At 41.4% G+C, this 12,597-nt stretch overlaps 1 protein-coding gene across 1 annotated transcript in view; it reads right to left on the reverse strand.

The window, feature by feature from the left end:
* The window catches only part of LOC306737971 (endonuclease V-like), a gene marked incomplete at its 5' end in the record, with an annotated part of 52,107 nt that overhangs the window by 19,264 nt on the left and 20,246 nt on the right, over positions 1-12,597 (reverse strand). The window contains one exon of the mRNA XM_079219795.1: positions 5,626-5,696. Within this exon, the coding sequence (XP_079075921.1) occupies positions 5,640-5,696 (57 nt within the window). The 3' untranslated portion in view covers positions 5,626-5,639. The remainder of the gene's footprint in view (positions 1-5,625; positions 5,697-12,597) is intronic.

The following is a 12,597-nucleotide window of genomic DNA, read 5'->3' on the forward strand; positions in this document are numbered from 1 at the left end:
GCAGTGTTGTAATCTTCTAATGCAGCATATAAAACTGGTTGATTTGATATTTCCATAATAAATGCTCTCTCATGTTTTTAGCTTTTTTTGTTGAAGACAGTCCAAAAATAACAAAGGATGTTTCAATGGCAGAAATGATCTCTTGTGATTTCAAAGCAGCATTAATTAGTGATTTTGGCCACCAAAAGCTTCACATAACACAAACGTTTGGCCTTAAAGTTGTTTCGTCTCACTTGTTAGCTGCCTGCTGCTGCTGAAAACAGGGTTAATGAGAAGGGTGAGACATACTCCAAACAATAAAGTTGCAGAACGTAAAACCAAACTATGTGCTAAAGAAGTCTAAACTACTGAGCAGCACTTGGGAGAATCACAAGGCTCGGTGATAATTATCTGTAGGTTCGTCACTACGAGTGACCCTGTTCACTTTACAGTCATTTCATCTTCTGTTGATATAAAAGATATAAGTGCAGTTTTAAAAGTTAATCCTGTTTGACATAACTTGGGTCTTATTTTCATCGGCTATATTTGAAGATTGGAGGATTTTTTTTTCATTGTTCCCCATCCATCCATCCATCATCTTTTCGCTTCTCCAGGGCCGGGTGCCGGGGCCATGCAGGCAAAGCAGGGTATTCCAGACACCCCCCTCCCTAGTAACGCTTTCCAGCTTTTCTTTGGGAACCAAGAGGTGTTTCCAGGCCAGATTAGATGTATAATCCCTCCAGCGTGTTCTGGGTCTAACCCGGGGCCTCTTTTCAGCTGGATGTGCCCGGAAGAATAAAAACTCAAAAGAGAGGCGTCCAGATCAGATGCCCATAACACCTCAGCTGGCCCCTTTTGACGCAAAGGAGCAGCAGCTCCACTCCAAGCTCCTTGGATGTCTGAGCTACTTCTCTAAGGCTGAGCCCAGCCACCATACGAAGGACGCTCATTTTGACCGCTTGTATCGGCAATCTCATTATTTCGGTCACTACCCAAAGCTTATGACTATAGGTGTGGGGCAGTAAGTAGAGGTAAATCAAGAGCTACGCCGTCCGACTCAACTGCCTCTGCACCACAACGGCCCGGTAAAACGCCCACATCCCTGTTGGAGCCACACTGAACCGCCTGTGGATCTTACGCTCCATTTTACCCTCACTTGTGAACATGACCAAGGGAAATGTGAACGCCCTTGCTCTGGGCAGTGACTCACTCCCAACTGAGCTGTTTGAGAGAAAAAACGGGAGTGGAGAACAGCGAGAAAGAGAGACAGAGACCGACGGAGAGTAAAAATATCATTAAAGTTTTGTGCCCCTGAGTCACCTGGATATGTTTTATTTACTGGTAATTTGATACAGAATTGGCATCAGAACGGTTTGCTCCACAGTTTGGGTCAGTCTGGGCCGAGAGCCTGGGCCACGCACGCACAAAATGGTTTAGTAGACGTTGAGATACTGGGCTGACTAATAGTGAACCATACCAGATCACTTCTAAGCCTTTATGCACATTTGGAGAAAAAAAAGGAAAATTAATTCATAAGTAATAAAACTAACCGTTGTTGCTAGCATCTTCGTTTGTGGTCTGGTGTGACCAAGCGCTTATGGCTAATGTTAGCCAACTTTAACTAACACTGCTAAGTCAGCTCTCGGACTTCGTGGCTCTTCTCTTTGCTACTGCTAAACTGAATTTACTTTTTCAAATAACTACATTTTTGCACACTAATTCACAGTTAGATTGAAAATGTCAACATAAAAAAAACCTACAAAAAGACAAAATAAAAGCGTCTTTGCCCCAAATCAACGAAAAACTGCATGAAAACTGCACTGAAAAATACAAATGACTAATTAGTCAGCATGTGTTTTTCAAACTGGGGATATCAGTTTTATTCTTGACAGAGTGAAATGCGCACACACGTCTATGGTGGCCCAATTGGTCAATAAATCAGCCTCAATGGGTTAATCTGAACCCTTAAGGGGGATGAGATGACATACATTAAAGTGAATTCAGAGCCATGCAAGAAGATGCCTCTGGACCTCAGTCCTCCAGTTAATACTGAGTGGAAGAGTACCTGAAGCAACCAGCTGTGTCCTTGTATCACTATACCTTTTTAATGAGACCGTCTGCTCCCAACAGAGCTCATCGCTCCAACCTTCGGTTGACCGCCTCTGCAATTCTTCCATGACATTTTACAATTGTTTTTGAAAAGGGCAGTAAAGTTTGCATAACAGCATGAAGTTGATTGGAACAAATTCCACAGTTGAAGCTGAAGAGTCTCCGGATGGATTATTGATAGTTTGGTACTATTTGCTAATGGTATTCAAATCTGACTTGCATATAATAAAAGCAATAGTTCAAGTTACCACCTTGTTGCTGGTATAAGTCCAGTTGGGATCTTTGTTGCATTTCATCAGCTTAAATTCATGTCTCATTATATCATAAAATAAAAAAAGGCAACATTTTGACATCTAACACGTCACTGGTTAAAAAAATAAATTGTGTAAATTTCTTCTGTATACTGACTTGGAATCTTCTTGAATTAAAGACTTTATCCTGCAAGCCCATATGTTGTGCCTAAAAAGGAGAATGACCGTAAACTAGTGTTACCTCTTGTTGAAAATATAACCACCCATTATCTATAACCTCTTCATCTTATCCTTTAAAAGGCAGCAGGGCCAGTTAGGGCTGACTCAAGGAGCAAAGCAATCATTCACATCTTTGGGAAATTGAGTCATCATTGGACTGTGGGAGGAATAATGTAGGAGAAGACCCACACAGTTTCCTCCTATAGTAATTTCTTAACAGTATTACCCATATTTGTTCAGCCTCATATGGTCCCAAGTGCCTAACTATACAATATAGTATACAAAAAAGAGTACAACACTAAAGTCCCAATATTGGGGAAAAAATAAATCAAAGAAAAGGTGCTCAGTCATTTCACAGTTCAAACTCTGACATAAATTGGGCTGGGAGGTCAAAATAGAAGCAGAGTGAGTGCAATACGAAATAAATGCATGATGGCCTCTGTATGATGGATTTTGTCCAAATGTTTTCAATTTATTTCCTCTGAAGAGGTAGAAGCAATCTAAACTCTGACTAGTTGAAGTACTGTCTTCTTTGGTTTAGGTATCTGTGAACTCACAAGGCCGTGCATAAAAGCAATCAAAAGCAGTAGAAAAAGTTAAATCCAACAAGCAGCATATCACTCCGTCACTCAAACCACTGAGAAGTTTATATCTTCTTGCCTTGACTCTTTTATTTTACTGCCTTTGATTTGTCCACACTCTTGCTCTTCCCCTCCCTCCCTCCGTACCCCTGTTGTTTCCCTCCTCTATTCAGATCTCTCTCCTGCTGCTCTGTCTTTCATGTCTCTCTCCTTTCTTTGAGAGAGACAGAAACTCTATTTCTTTTTGTCTGCCACCCAGGGACACAACCCACAGTCCGCTGTTGAGATGTTCGCTCCCTGAGATTATCTGCAGGTAAACAGATTTCCGCCGATTACTGTAGATCTCGATGCTACTGGAAAGACTGATTCAATCAGAAAAAGCTGGTTACCTGTGTTCACAACGTGTCAGAAAACTAAGTGAATGCAACATTGCACACATATGGGCCCATGAGTAAATCCAAGGGGAGAAATAAAATAATTGGTTTCTTGTAAATCCTTAAATCATTTTACCTATAACTCTTACGATGAGTTAAGCTCAGGTCTTAAAGTCTTTACTAAAGTATGATCACTACACTACTACAGCGTAGTCACATCTACCATATGATCACTACTACAGCATGACCACTACTACGGCATGGTCACGATTACAGTGGTCACTGGAGATCTTCGGCTAATCCGGTTTTGTAAATAATGGGTCATCAAACCAATGTCATGGCACAGCCGAATGTTCCCAAAGAAAATTTGCATAGAAAAGATGAATTTGGATTCTATACTTCAGGGTTCAGGAGTTACAAGTCAAAACATTACACACTGTGGAAAGGACCAAATGTGGGTGCAACCTCCAACACAAACTGTGCAGATCTTCTTGGGCCCACGGCCTTTGTTTCTACTGAATTTTAGTGAAATATCTTATTTATTTTTTTAAACCTACCTAAATAGTATTGTACCCACCAAATGTTCAGCAATCTGTCTTTGTGATATGGTCCTGTCATCACATACATTGAGAGATCACATGCCGGGAGTGTATGGTACACCAGATCTAGCTGCAAAGTACAGTGTGTCCGATCGAATGTGCCTGCAGCCTGTTGAGTGAGTGAGAGGGTAAAGTTGGGTTAAGGCCTAGAGGAACCTGCTACAGCCCTGCTTACTCAGCACAAAGCCTCCCTCCCTGTCTCAGTCTCTTTGTAGAAAGGCTGATCAAAGAGCGGAGTGCGCTCAGAGGATTCACCTCGCCAGGAAGCTTCCGAGTGGATGAACACGGACATCCCATTTTGTTTCCCGGTGGGGTACGCTGAGGGATGTGAGAGTGCACACACACACACCTTTGTGAGCCTACGTGTGAGCAACTGTGAACAAAACTGAGTGTGAGCTGCTGCACTTTGGTTCTGAATGTACAACTCTCTGCATCTTTGGAAATAGTTTGCATTGAAGATGATTGAGTTTTTTGAAGCATCTGAGTGTGCAAACGGTCTGCAGCTTTGATCTGTAATGAGGAAGGTACGGTCGACGTGAGCGGCGCTGCCTGTTATTTCAGATGAGAATCACAGGATCAAAGGGTTTTTATCACCTCACTGTTCCATCTCTCTTTCTGCCTGCGTGTCTCTGCTTAACCTCAGGCGTCCTTGGATCACCTCCTAAACTTCCCCCTCAACTGCAGCAGGATGGAGGTGTGTACCATCACATCCAAACAGGAAGCCTTGGTCCAAGCTCTCACCTCTGAACAAGCAAATTGATCCCAACCAGCGACAAGTCTGTTGCTCACATGCTGACCTCTGAAATCCCTTCTGAAAGGTGATACATGTCCTGACAGAGATTAGGACCTGTGCTGAGTAGGCTACACAGTGCTTGTAATGTATGAGTCTAATTTCACAGGCTTGATTTTGATCTAAACTTGTTGATCTTTCCTCTGTATGATCAAGCTAATCAGGCAGAAATAAGACATTTAGAGACAGTTATTTTGGTGGCAAATCCAGAAACAATCTTCAGTTTTCTTAAGCTACCGGAATGTTTATCCTCCTCTACAAAATAATGTGCTTAATTTTAACAGCAAATTGGATGAGAATGATCCATGACCTGTGCTGTGTAGGGCCTACACAGTGTTTGTAATGTATGACTTTAATTTCACTGGTTTGATTTAAACTTTTCGATCTTTCCTCTGTCCCTACTGTGATCAAGCTAATAAGGCAGAAAGGAGAGGCAATTAATTTGATGGAAACAATCTTCAGTTTTCATCCTCCTTTGCAATACATTTGCTTAATTTACACAGCAAATTAGATGAGAATGATTAGGCTTTCTACCAACAAATGTGGCTTTACTTTAGAATTTGGGGAAATTCCTCGATGAGTCACTTTGACGCTGTGACATTTAAGCCTATTTTAAGTCTGTGTAAATCAACCCTCTCACTATGTGCGAAGGTACCACTAAAACAAGTTATTTGTGTTCGAAGTGTGAGAACCCACACGTGTAGGGTGTCTTTTGTCACTTACCTAATTTCTTTGCATCATGTATCTGCACCTGGGAAGTGTGTGCGAAGATATTCTCTGGAGCGAAAGTCAGCCTGTGGAAGAAGTTAGGAAGAAGAGAGAGGGAGACAGAAAAAAGAAAAAAAGGAGAGGGAGAGATTCCGCATTTAGCAAGCTGTCAGAAACAGTTTTAAGCTGCGATCAGAAGTGCAAGAACGCACAAACACACAGAACACATTTAAAATTAAAATGAAGTGCCTTGATGCTGACTTTACGCAGAACAGACCGAGCTCTTCTGTTTGCTGCCAAATCTGACAAACAACGTAAATCACTGTGCGACGCAGTGGGTTGTTTGCGTAGGTTATACTGAGGCTGCATTGCCTTCTAAACCTCATTAGAATGTTACAGCGTCTGCACTCAGGTCCCAACATCTGAAAACTATTTATGTGATCTTCGATGGTGCTCCACAAGTGACAAAAATGCACCATTTATTATAAAAGTGTTACTGTGGGTTTGTCGAGGGTAACCTCGACAAACCATGGTTCATAACACACCCAAACTTGTGACATGAAGCTCATCATCTCACCATTTTAGCAACAATGTGTTGGAGTTACTTATATTATCTTGTAATATAATAATATCACAGAAGCGCCGTCATATGAACCAAGACAACAAACTCTCCATTGTTCACACCTTGTCAACGGCAGTGGCTTCTCATTACAGCTTTACTCTTTCCGTTCTTACCTTTCATAATAAAAGCCCCAGAATTATACACTGCATTACTGCTTATGAGAGGACCCTTAAATTCACTCAGAGCATTTCATTCAGTGGCAACTCAACAAAATAGTTTAGAGTCCTGCTCATACGTATCTCTGCAAGGTTTTGACCAGTTATGCGCAGTAGTGTTAAATGTGAAGGTGGAGAGATGTGAACATGTTGTTGATATTGATATACAGTTGGATATTAAAATGTATGAAAACACTGTGGTACAATTATTCACTCCACTTGTTTTTGCGAGAAACTTAAGCCAAGTATCATATCGGAGTCATATTTTTATTATAGTGACAAAACCTTTCATCCAACAGCAGCAGTTTAGATATGCAGTTACCTGCAACGTGTCACTGAAAAAGATGCAAAAGCATCGCTCTCTCCTTTACAGTAGCTTGAGCATTAACTGTAGCTGAAGGCTTTTTATATACTGGTGCTGTATTGAGACACAGTCTGTCATTCAATATGACACGAACAAAAAAAGAGGGACCAGTATTAGGTATTTATTAATAAATACATTTTATGACATGTTTTCCATCTTTTAACATCTTGGGACCATGTTAGAAATTAGTATTCTCACTTCAACATGTTATCCCTACTGGTGCGTTTGATAGATTGATACATAAATCTATTCAAATAGCTGAGCATGAAGGAGACACTCTGCTCCTGTTAATTGTCGTACTAGAAGCTAGAACAAAATAAGGCCCATGCAGTTTGATTATTTTTGGCCAATTTGAGCTGTCTTTTTCCAACATCGTCAAACAGAAGTTGCACACGCCAGCTTTTGATCAATGCTTTGATTTAGTGAAGCTGTTTGAACTCATAAACCTGGTCTCCTCTAATCAAACTGCTCAGCTGATACTGTTATGCCACTTAGCTGTGAACTGTTGACACTCGCTTCTTCAAAGGCCAATCTGAGGGTTCACACTTGGTTTTAAGGTTCAGGTTAGAAATAGGTTTAGGTTATGGTACGGGTGTTCAAAAATTCAGTTGCGATAGTTATGGTTAGGCAACCTGATCCGCTAGATGGTTTGTGAAATAAAAGCGGTCATTGGAACATGTTTGGAAAAGGGCCAGCACATGAAAAACATGTGTGGCAGGTGATTGGATGAACCATCAATCAAATTCTTTCCCAAGCAAGTCGAGCAGGCTTTTTTTTTTTGAAGCGAGAGAAAAGCCTTCAGTGTCGTTCTTTGCTCTTTTTTCAATGAAGAAATACTCTCCAGTTCTGATATAACTGATGCAGCATCTACGCGAACCTCCTTAAGAGCTGCCATTGTAAGAACGAACAGTCGCTCCACTGGGTTGTCTGGTACACACCTAAACCACGCCGTTGCTGCAAGTAGCTCCTAAAAGGATGCTGATTGGAGACATTTTCCTCAGCAAAACCACTGCTTTGTTGCTTGAGTTTTCATGATCATTGGATTAGCTTTAAGCCATGCAGCCACTTTGGTCTCAAGAACTATTAGATTGTTTCCATAATACTTAAAGTGAGACAATGACTGTGTTTAGGTGCATAACATATTCTGATTTCTGCCCTTATTCCAAAAATACAATATTCACTAAGCTGTTTACATGGCTAATGAAAATGAATAGTCCACTAATATTCCTGTTTACATGCACCCGTGCATACTCAGATTCACTTAAAATGCCTCTATGACGCATGATTTAATGTTAAAAGACACTTCCAGAACAAGCACACAGCATTTGCTAAAAAGTATCAAGCTGCAGATGAGCGAAGAAGATCGATTTGTCAACTGCCGCAGCAAACAGAGCAAAGTAAATATACTTTCACGAAGTGGATCAAGTCTCTAAACTCAACAACTGCTGCTAGTTCTGTAGCAGCTCATGATATATTAAGGCGTCTGTTAGTGAAACTGTATCCGTTCTCGGGAGCGTTTCCAAACTCCTCCATTTTCGTGCTCTAAAACTCTGGCCTAGTGAGGACGCTCACTGTAAACGTAGCAAAAGACATGCGTTGTAAAATGGAAACGCATAGTGTGGACATGGCCTATTTATTTCAACGGTATTTTATTTTAATAATAACTTATTACATTTAAACCATCATAAGCAGTCTAGGTGCAGTGGGCTGCTGTGAAGCGCCCAGAGAGCAACTGGGGATTCAGTGTCTTGCTAACAGGTATCGAACCTGCGACAATGTGGTTACAGGATGACCACTCTAACCAAATATAAGGAGGGGTCATGACCTGCATCATCTACTTTTCAGAGCAGAAACTAAAGAAATATTTCTGCATCGGCAACTTGAAGACGACCCGGAGCAGCAAACCGAAACTGATTTAATAAGCCATTCGCAGTTTCACTGTACCGGCCATGTGTACTTAGACTTAGACTGTGTTTAATTGACCTCAATATAGGCCGACAAATTACAGTGTTTTTCCTCTTCATAATAGTTTGATATAGTTATAACTAGGTAAAATAGCAATACAATTTCAAGAATAGTCTTTATTCTTGTTCTATAATTTCATAAATACAAAAACTATGATAACTGTGATATCAAATAGCTTTTGCGGCTCCACCCAAATTTTATTTGGTGAAAATAGGGCAAAATGGCTCTTTGGATAGGAAAGGTTGCTAAACCCCTTGCTTAGATACATAGATATAAATGTAGTGAATTGTTATTTATCAAAATAAAAGTATCCAATACCAGATCAGATTATCCTTTTAAAGCAAGAGAAAATGTCACTGAGCCAGTCGCCCAGAAAGGAACTCAAAATTCCCAAATGTTTGACCTAATTAGTCTGAACCTTCACACACCGTGTCAATAATACACAAAAGAAAATGTCCACTCTGGTTTAGAGAAACATAAATTATTGCTCTATCAAAGGGAAAATGGACAGATAAAAACGGTGGTAAATTTAAGAGAATGTGACAGCTGCGTTGCTGCAGAGCAAAGAAAACCCTTGACTGAAGTCTGATTAGTTCAGAGCCGGTTTCCTCGTGCCACAGTCCCTGGCAAGGTAGGAATGCACAGGTGAACACATGGGCACTGCTAGTTATCTGCAGGGGCGTTTGGCAGATTTAGCACGCACGCACACACACACACACACACACACACACACACACACACACACACACACACACACACACACACACACACACACACACACACAGAGTCCTGGCTTTGGTCCAGTGGCCTGGGGCAGATCTTTATCCTCCAGCTCCCCAAAGCCCTGCAGCTGTACCAGTCTGTTCTACTCCATCCTTCTTTCTATATCGCTCCTTGCTTTACCAAATCATTTTTTAAAATCCTTCTTCTCCCTGGAATCCACCTCCTCTCACTCAACATTATTTTCTATTTTTTTTTATCATTCCAATCATTCAATTTTTTCCTCCAGATCTCTACGCTTCACTGTCTCTCCACCCACCTCAGGGCTGCTCTTTCATCTCGCTCCAACCTTCTTCCTGTCTCTCTGTGGAGGTCCAGAGTCCAGTGGCTGAAGCACCAGAATGTCAGACAGTCATATATTAACATTTAGACAGCCTCTGGGCCCGGAAGGGAGCTCTGGTTTAAATCAGTCACATCCTCTCTGAACATTCAGAAAAGTTCCACAAGCTGACTGGTACAGCTGGAACCAGCGGAGCACCGGTGTCAATCTATACGGGTGTTTTACCCCGTCAGTTGTCCTACGTGACTGTTTCATGAGTGTGTAGGTTTCACTTTCTCTCACTTTTTCCTCTCACACTTGTCTATTCTCTTACAATTCCATTAAAAACACTGTGGTATGTTGCCATCAGTCTCAAGTCAATTTGACAGCCTAGCTTCTCCACGGAAAATCTAGTTTTAAATAAACAAACAGTGAGTGTGTGTGTGCCCCATTTCAATAAGTGTGGCTGAAATGGCCAAATATTTTAAATACTGATTAATTTGATTTTTTTTTATGATGAAATGTTACAAAAAACCCACCCGTCACAGTTTCCCAGAGCCCAAGGTGAAATGTTCAGATTGCTTGTTTTATCTGAACAACAATCCAAAATCGAAAGATGCCCAATTTACACATATATACAAAAGAGACAAGCAGTAAATCCTCATATATGAGCGCCGAGAGCAAAGTCAATTATTCAAACAAACACCTTGGTTCATAAATACTTTGAATTGTATTTGGTCCCCAGTAGACGAATCCTAATGACTTTGGTGATCTTCAAACCTTTTCACTAGTGCTTCCTGTTGCCAAAATGTCAGTATGTTCAAAACTACTATTCAAGATAAATTACTATAAAATGAATAACATTCCCATCTGCTTCAGCCGTGCCATGTGTGTAGTACTAATTACCAAATATTAGCCTGCTAACACAAACATTATACGTGCAGCTTGTGTGACTGTACACTTTTAGTTTTGTTGCCTGACAATCAAAATGACAATCAAAATGTTTGAAGATGGGGTTTACTCTGAAGAAAAGTTGGTCTATTATAAACCTTTTGCTTTAACGAGTGTGCGACTATTTTTCCTTTACATTTGTGTCATCACCATGGTCAGCACCTCTCAAGGGTGTGTGTTCCCCCTCTCTCACAAGTTTGGTTAGTATATTCAGATGCAGCAGCAAAAATGATCTGTAGTCATGCACTGTGGCCTGTAAAGGATCGCTGCCTTGCTTTTACAGGCATAATCGACCGAGTCTGCAAAGCCCTGAAGCCCCACCTCTGCCGGCTGCACAGATTGCCAGCGCTTGTTTATTCAAAGTCTATTAATATTGAATGTGTCACATGTCCAAATCTCACTAACTTTGATACTGCACATCCTTTGGTCTGCTACAATACACCCACCAATTGTGAAGTAGATCGGATGAACAGTTTCCGATCTATGGAAAGAACACCAACAGACTCCCTTATCGATTGATGCAACCAAAAAAAAAAAAACTGTCCTGGAATTGTGGTGGTGACAAGAAAACCTGCTAAAGTAGAGTGAATATTGATTGGCACTTCATCATTATGACTAGAAACACAACTCCAAATAACTTCTAATATTGTTCCATGTTTATAGTAGTAGGGTCTACCTGCGGTCTCGCAGCAGCCACTTTATTACATGTTTCTCCCCCTGCGATAACAACCGGGATGAACATTATTATTTTAACCCAAACTTTGAGCTTTTCCTAAACATTACCAAAGTTTGAATGTTTTGAAGGTGTATCATGTAGTAGGCATGTCCTGTAGGACTGTGCGCCGGCAGATAGACCTACTTGAAATAAGAAACCGTTTCGCTAGTACATTTGCCAGTTTTATAGGGGAGTCAGTGTTGCGTTTTCAGATTCTTCTGGTCCCCCCACCTGGAAGAGAAATCAGTGAATGCAGCTTTAAAAGAAGCATTTATTGATGCCAGATCCCCAGTGGATGTAGTAGAATTTTAGTAGGTTTATAGCGACTGTGGCTCAGTGTTTAGAATGCCCGTCTTTCAATCAGAGGATCGGTGGTTCAAGCCCCAACTCCGCTAGTCCATGTTGATGGGTACATCCCATGTCTCTAAATTGTGGTTTCCTCGTTCCTCGATTGAACCGGAAGTGGTTCTGCTCCACCATCTAGACGTCCGTCCCAAAGCTCTTATTCTGCTCTGAGGAGCGAGGATTGAGGAGCGAGGAGGGAAATTGGAGGAGCCATGATCGAGGAGCCCCAAGAGCAAGCTTCCAGGTAGTGTTTTAACGCTGGACACGCCCCCTCACTGTTCATCTGTTATTTGATTGGACGTTGCAGGTGAGCAGACTGATCGCTGGAGTTTCATACCACAGACATCAGAGATTAAACTCAAGCTATAAATGAGTGTGGTGTCGGGGGCGTGGTTATGCTCAGCTGCAGAGGGGTGTGGTTGTGGGTGGCTTGGGGGACGGTGTCTGGAAGAGGCCTGATTGGCCTCAGCTGTACTAATTGTGTGTTTGTCCCAACATAAGGAGGAGTAGGCTAGACGCTCGAGTGACGGGCAGACCGACGCAAGACGGTCCGTTAGAGCCAGAACCAAAATAAACCGGTTACGAACCTTGAACCCTGGTGTGCTGTGTCATTGTGCTGAGGGGAAACTCACTGCGGTAACAGGAGATCGTTAAAATTAGATCTGTTTTCTTATTCATCATCTGGTTAAAATATGTTCATTGTAGGTCTGAATAACAAAAGGATCACAAACAACTGTCTTCAAAGATTTGATCTGTTGTTTTCCTCAATAACTTGTATTATGTTTGTAATTAAAATCGGAGAGAGCTGGAGAAAGGAAACACTTTTTACAA

The sequence above is a fragment of the Taurulus bubalis genome, assembly GCF_910589615.1.
Source record: "Taurulus bubalis genome assembly, chromosome: 6".
Classification (NCBI taxonomy): domain Eukaryota; kingdom Metazoa; phylum Chordata; class Actinopteri; order Perciformes; family Cottidae; genus Taurulus; species Taurulus bubalis.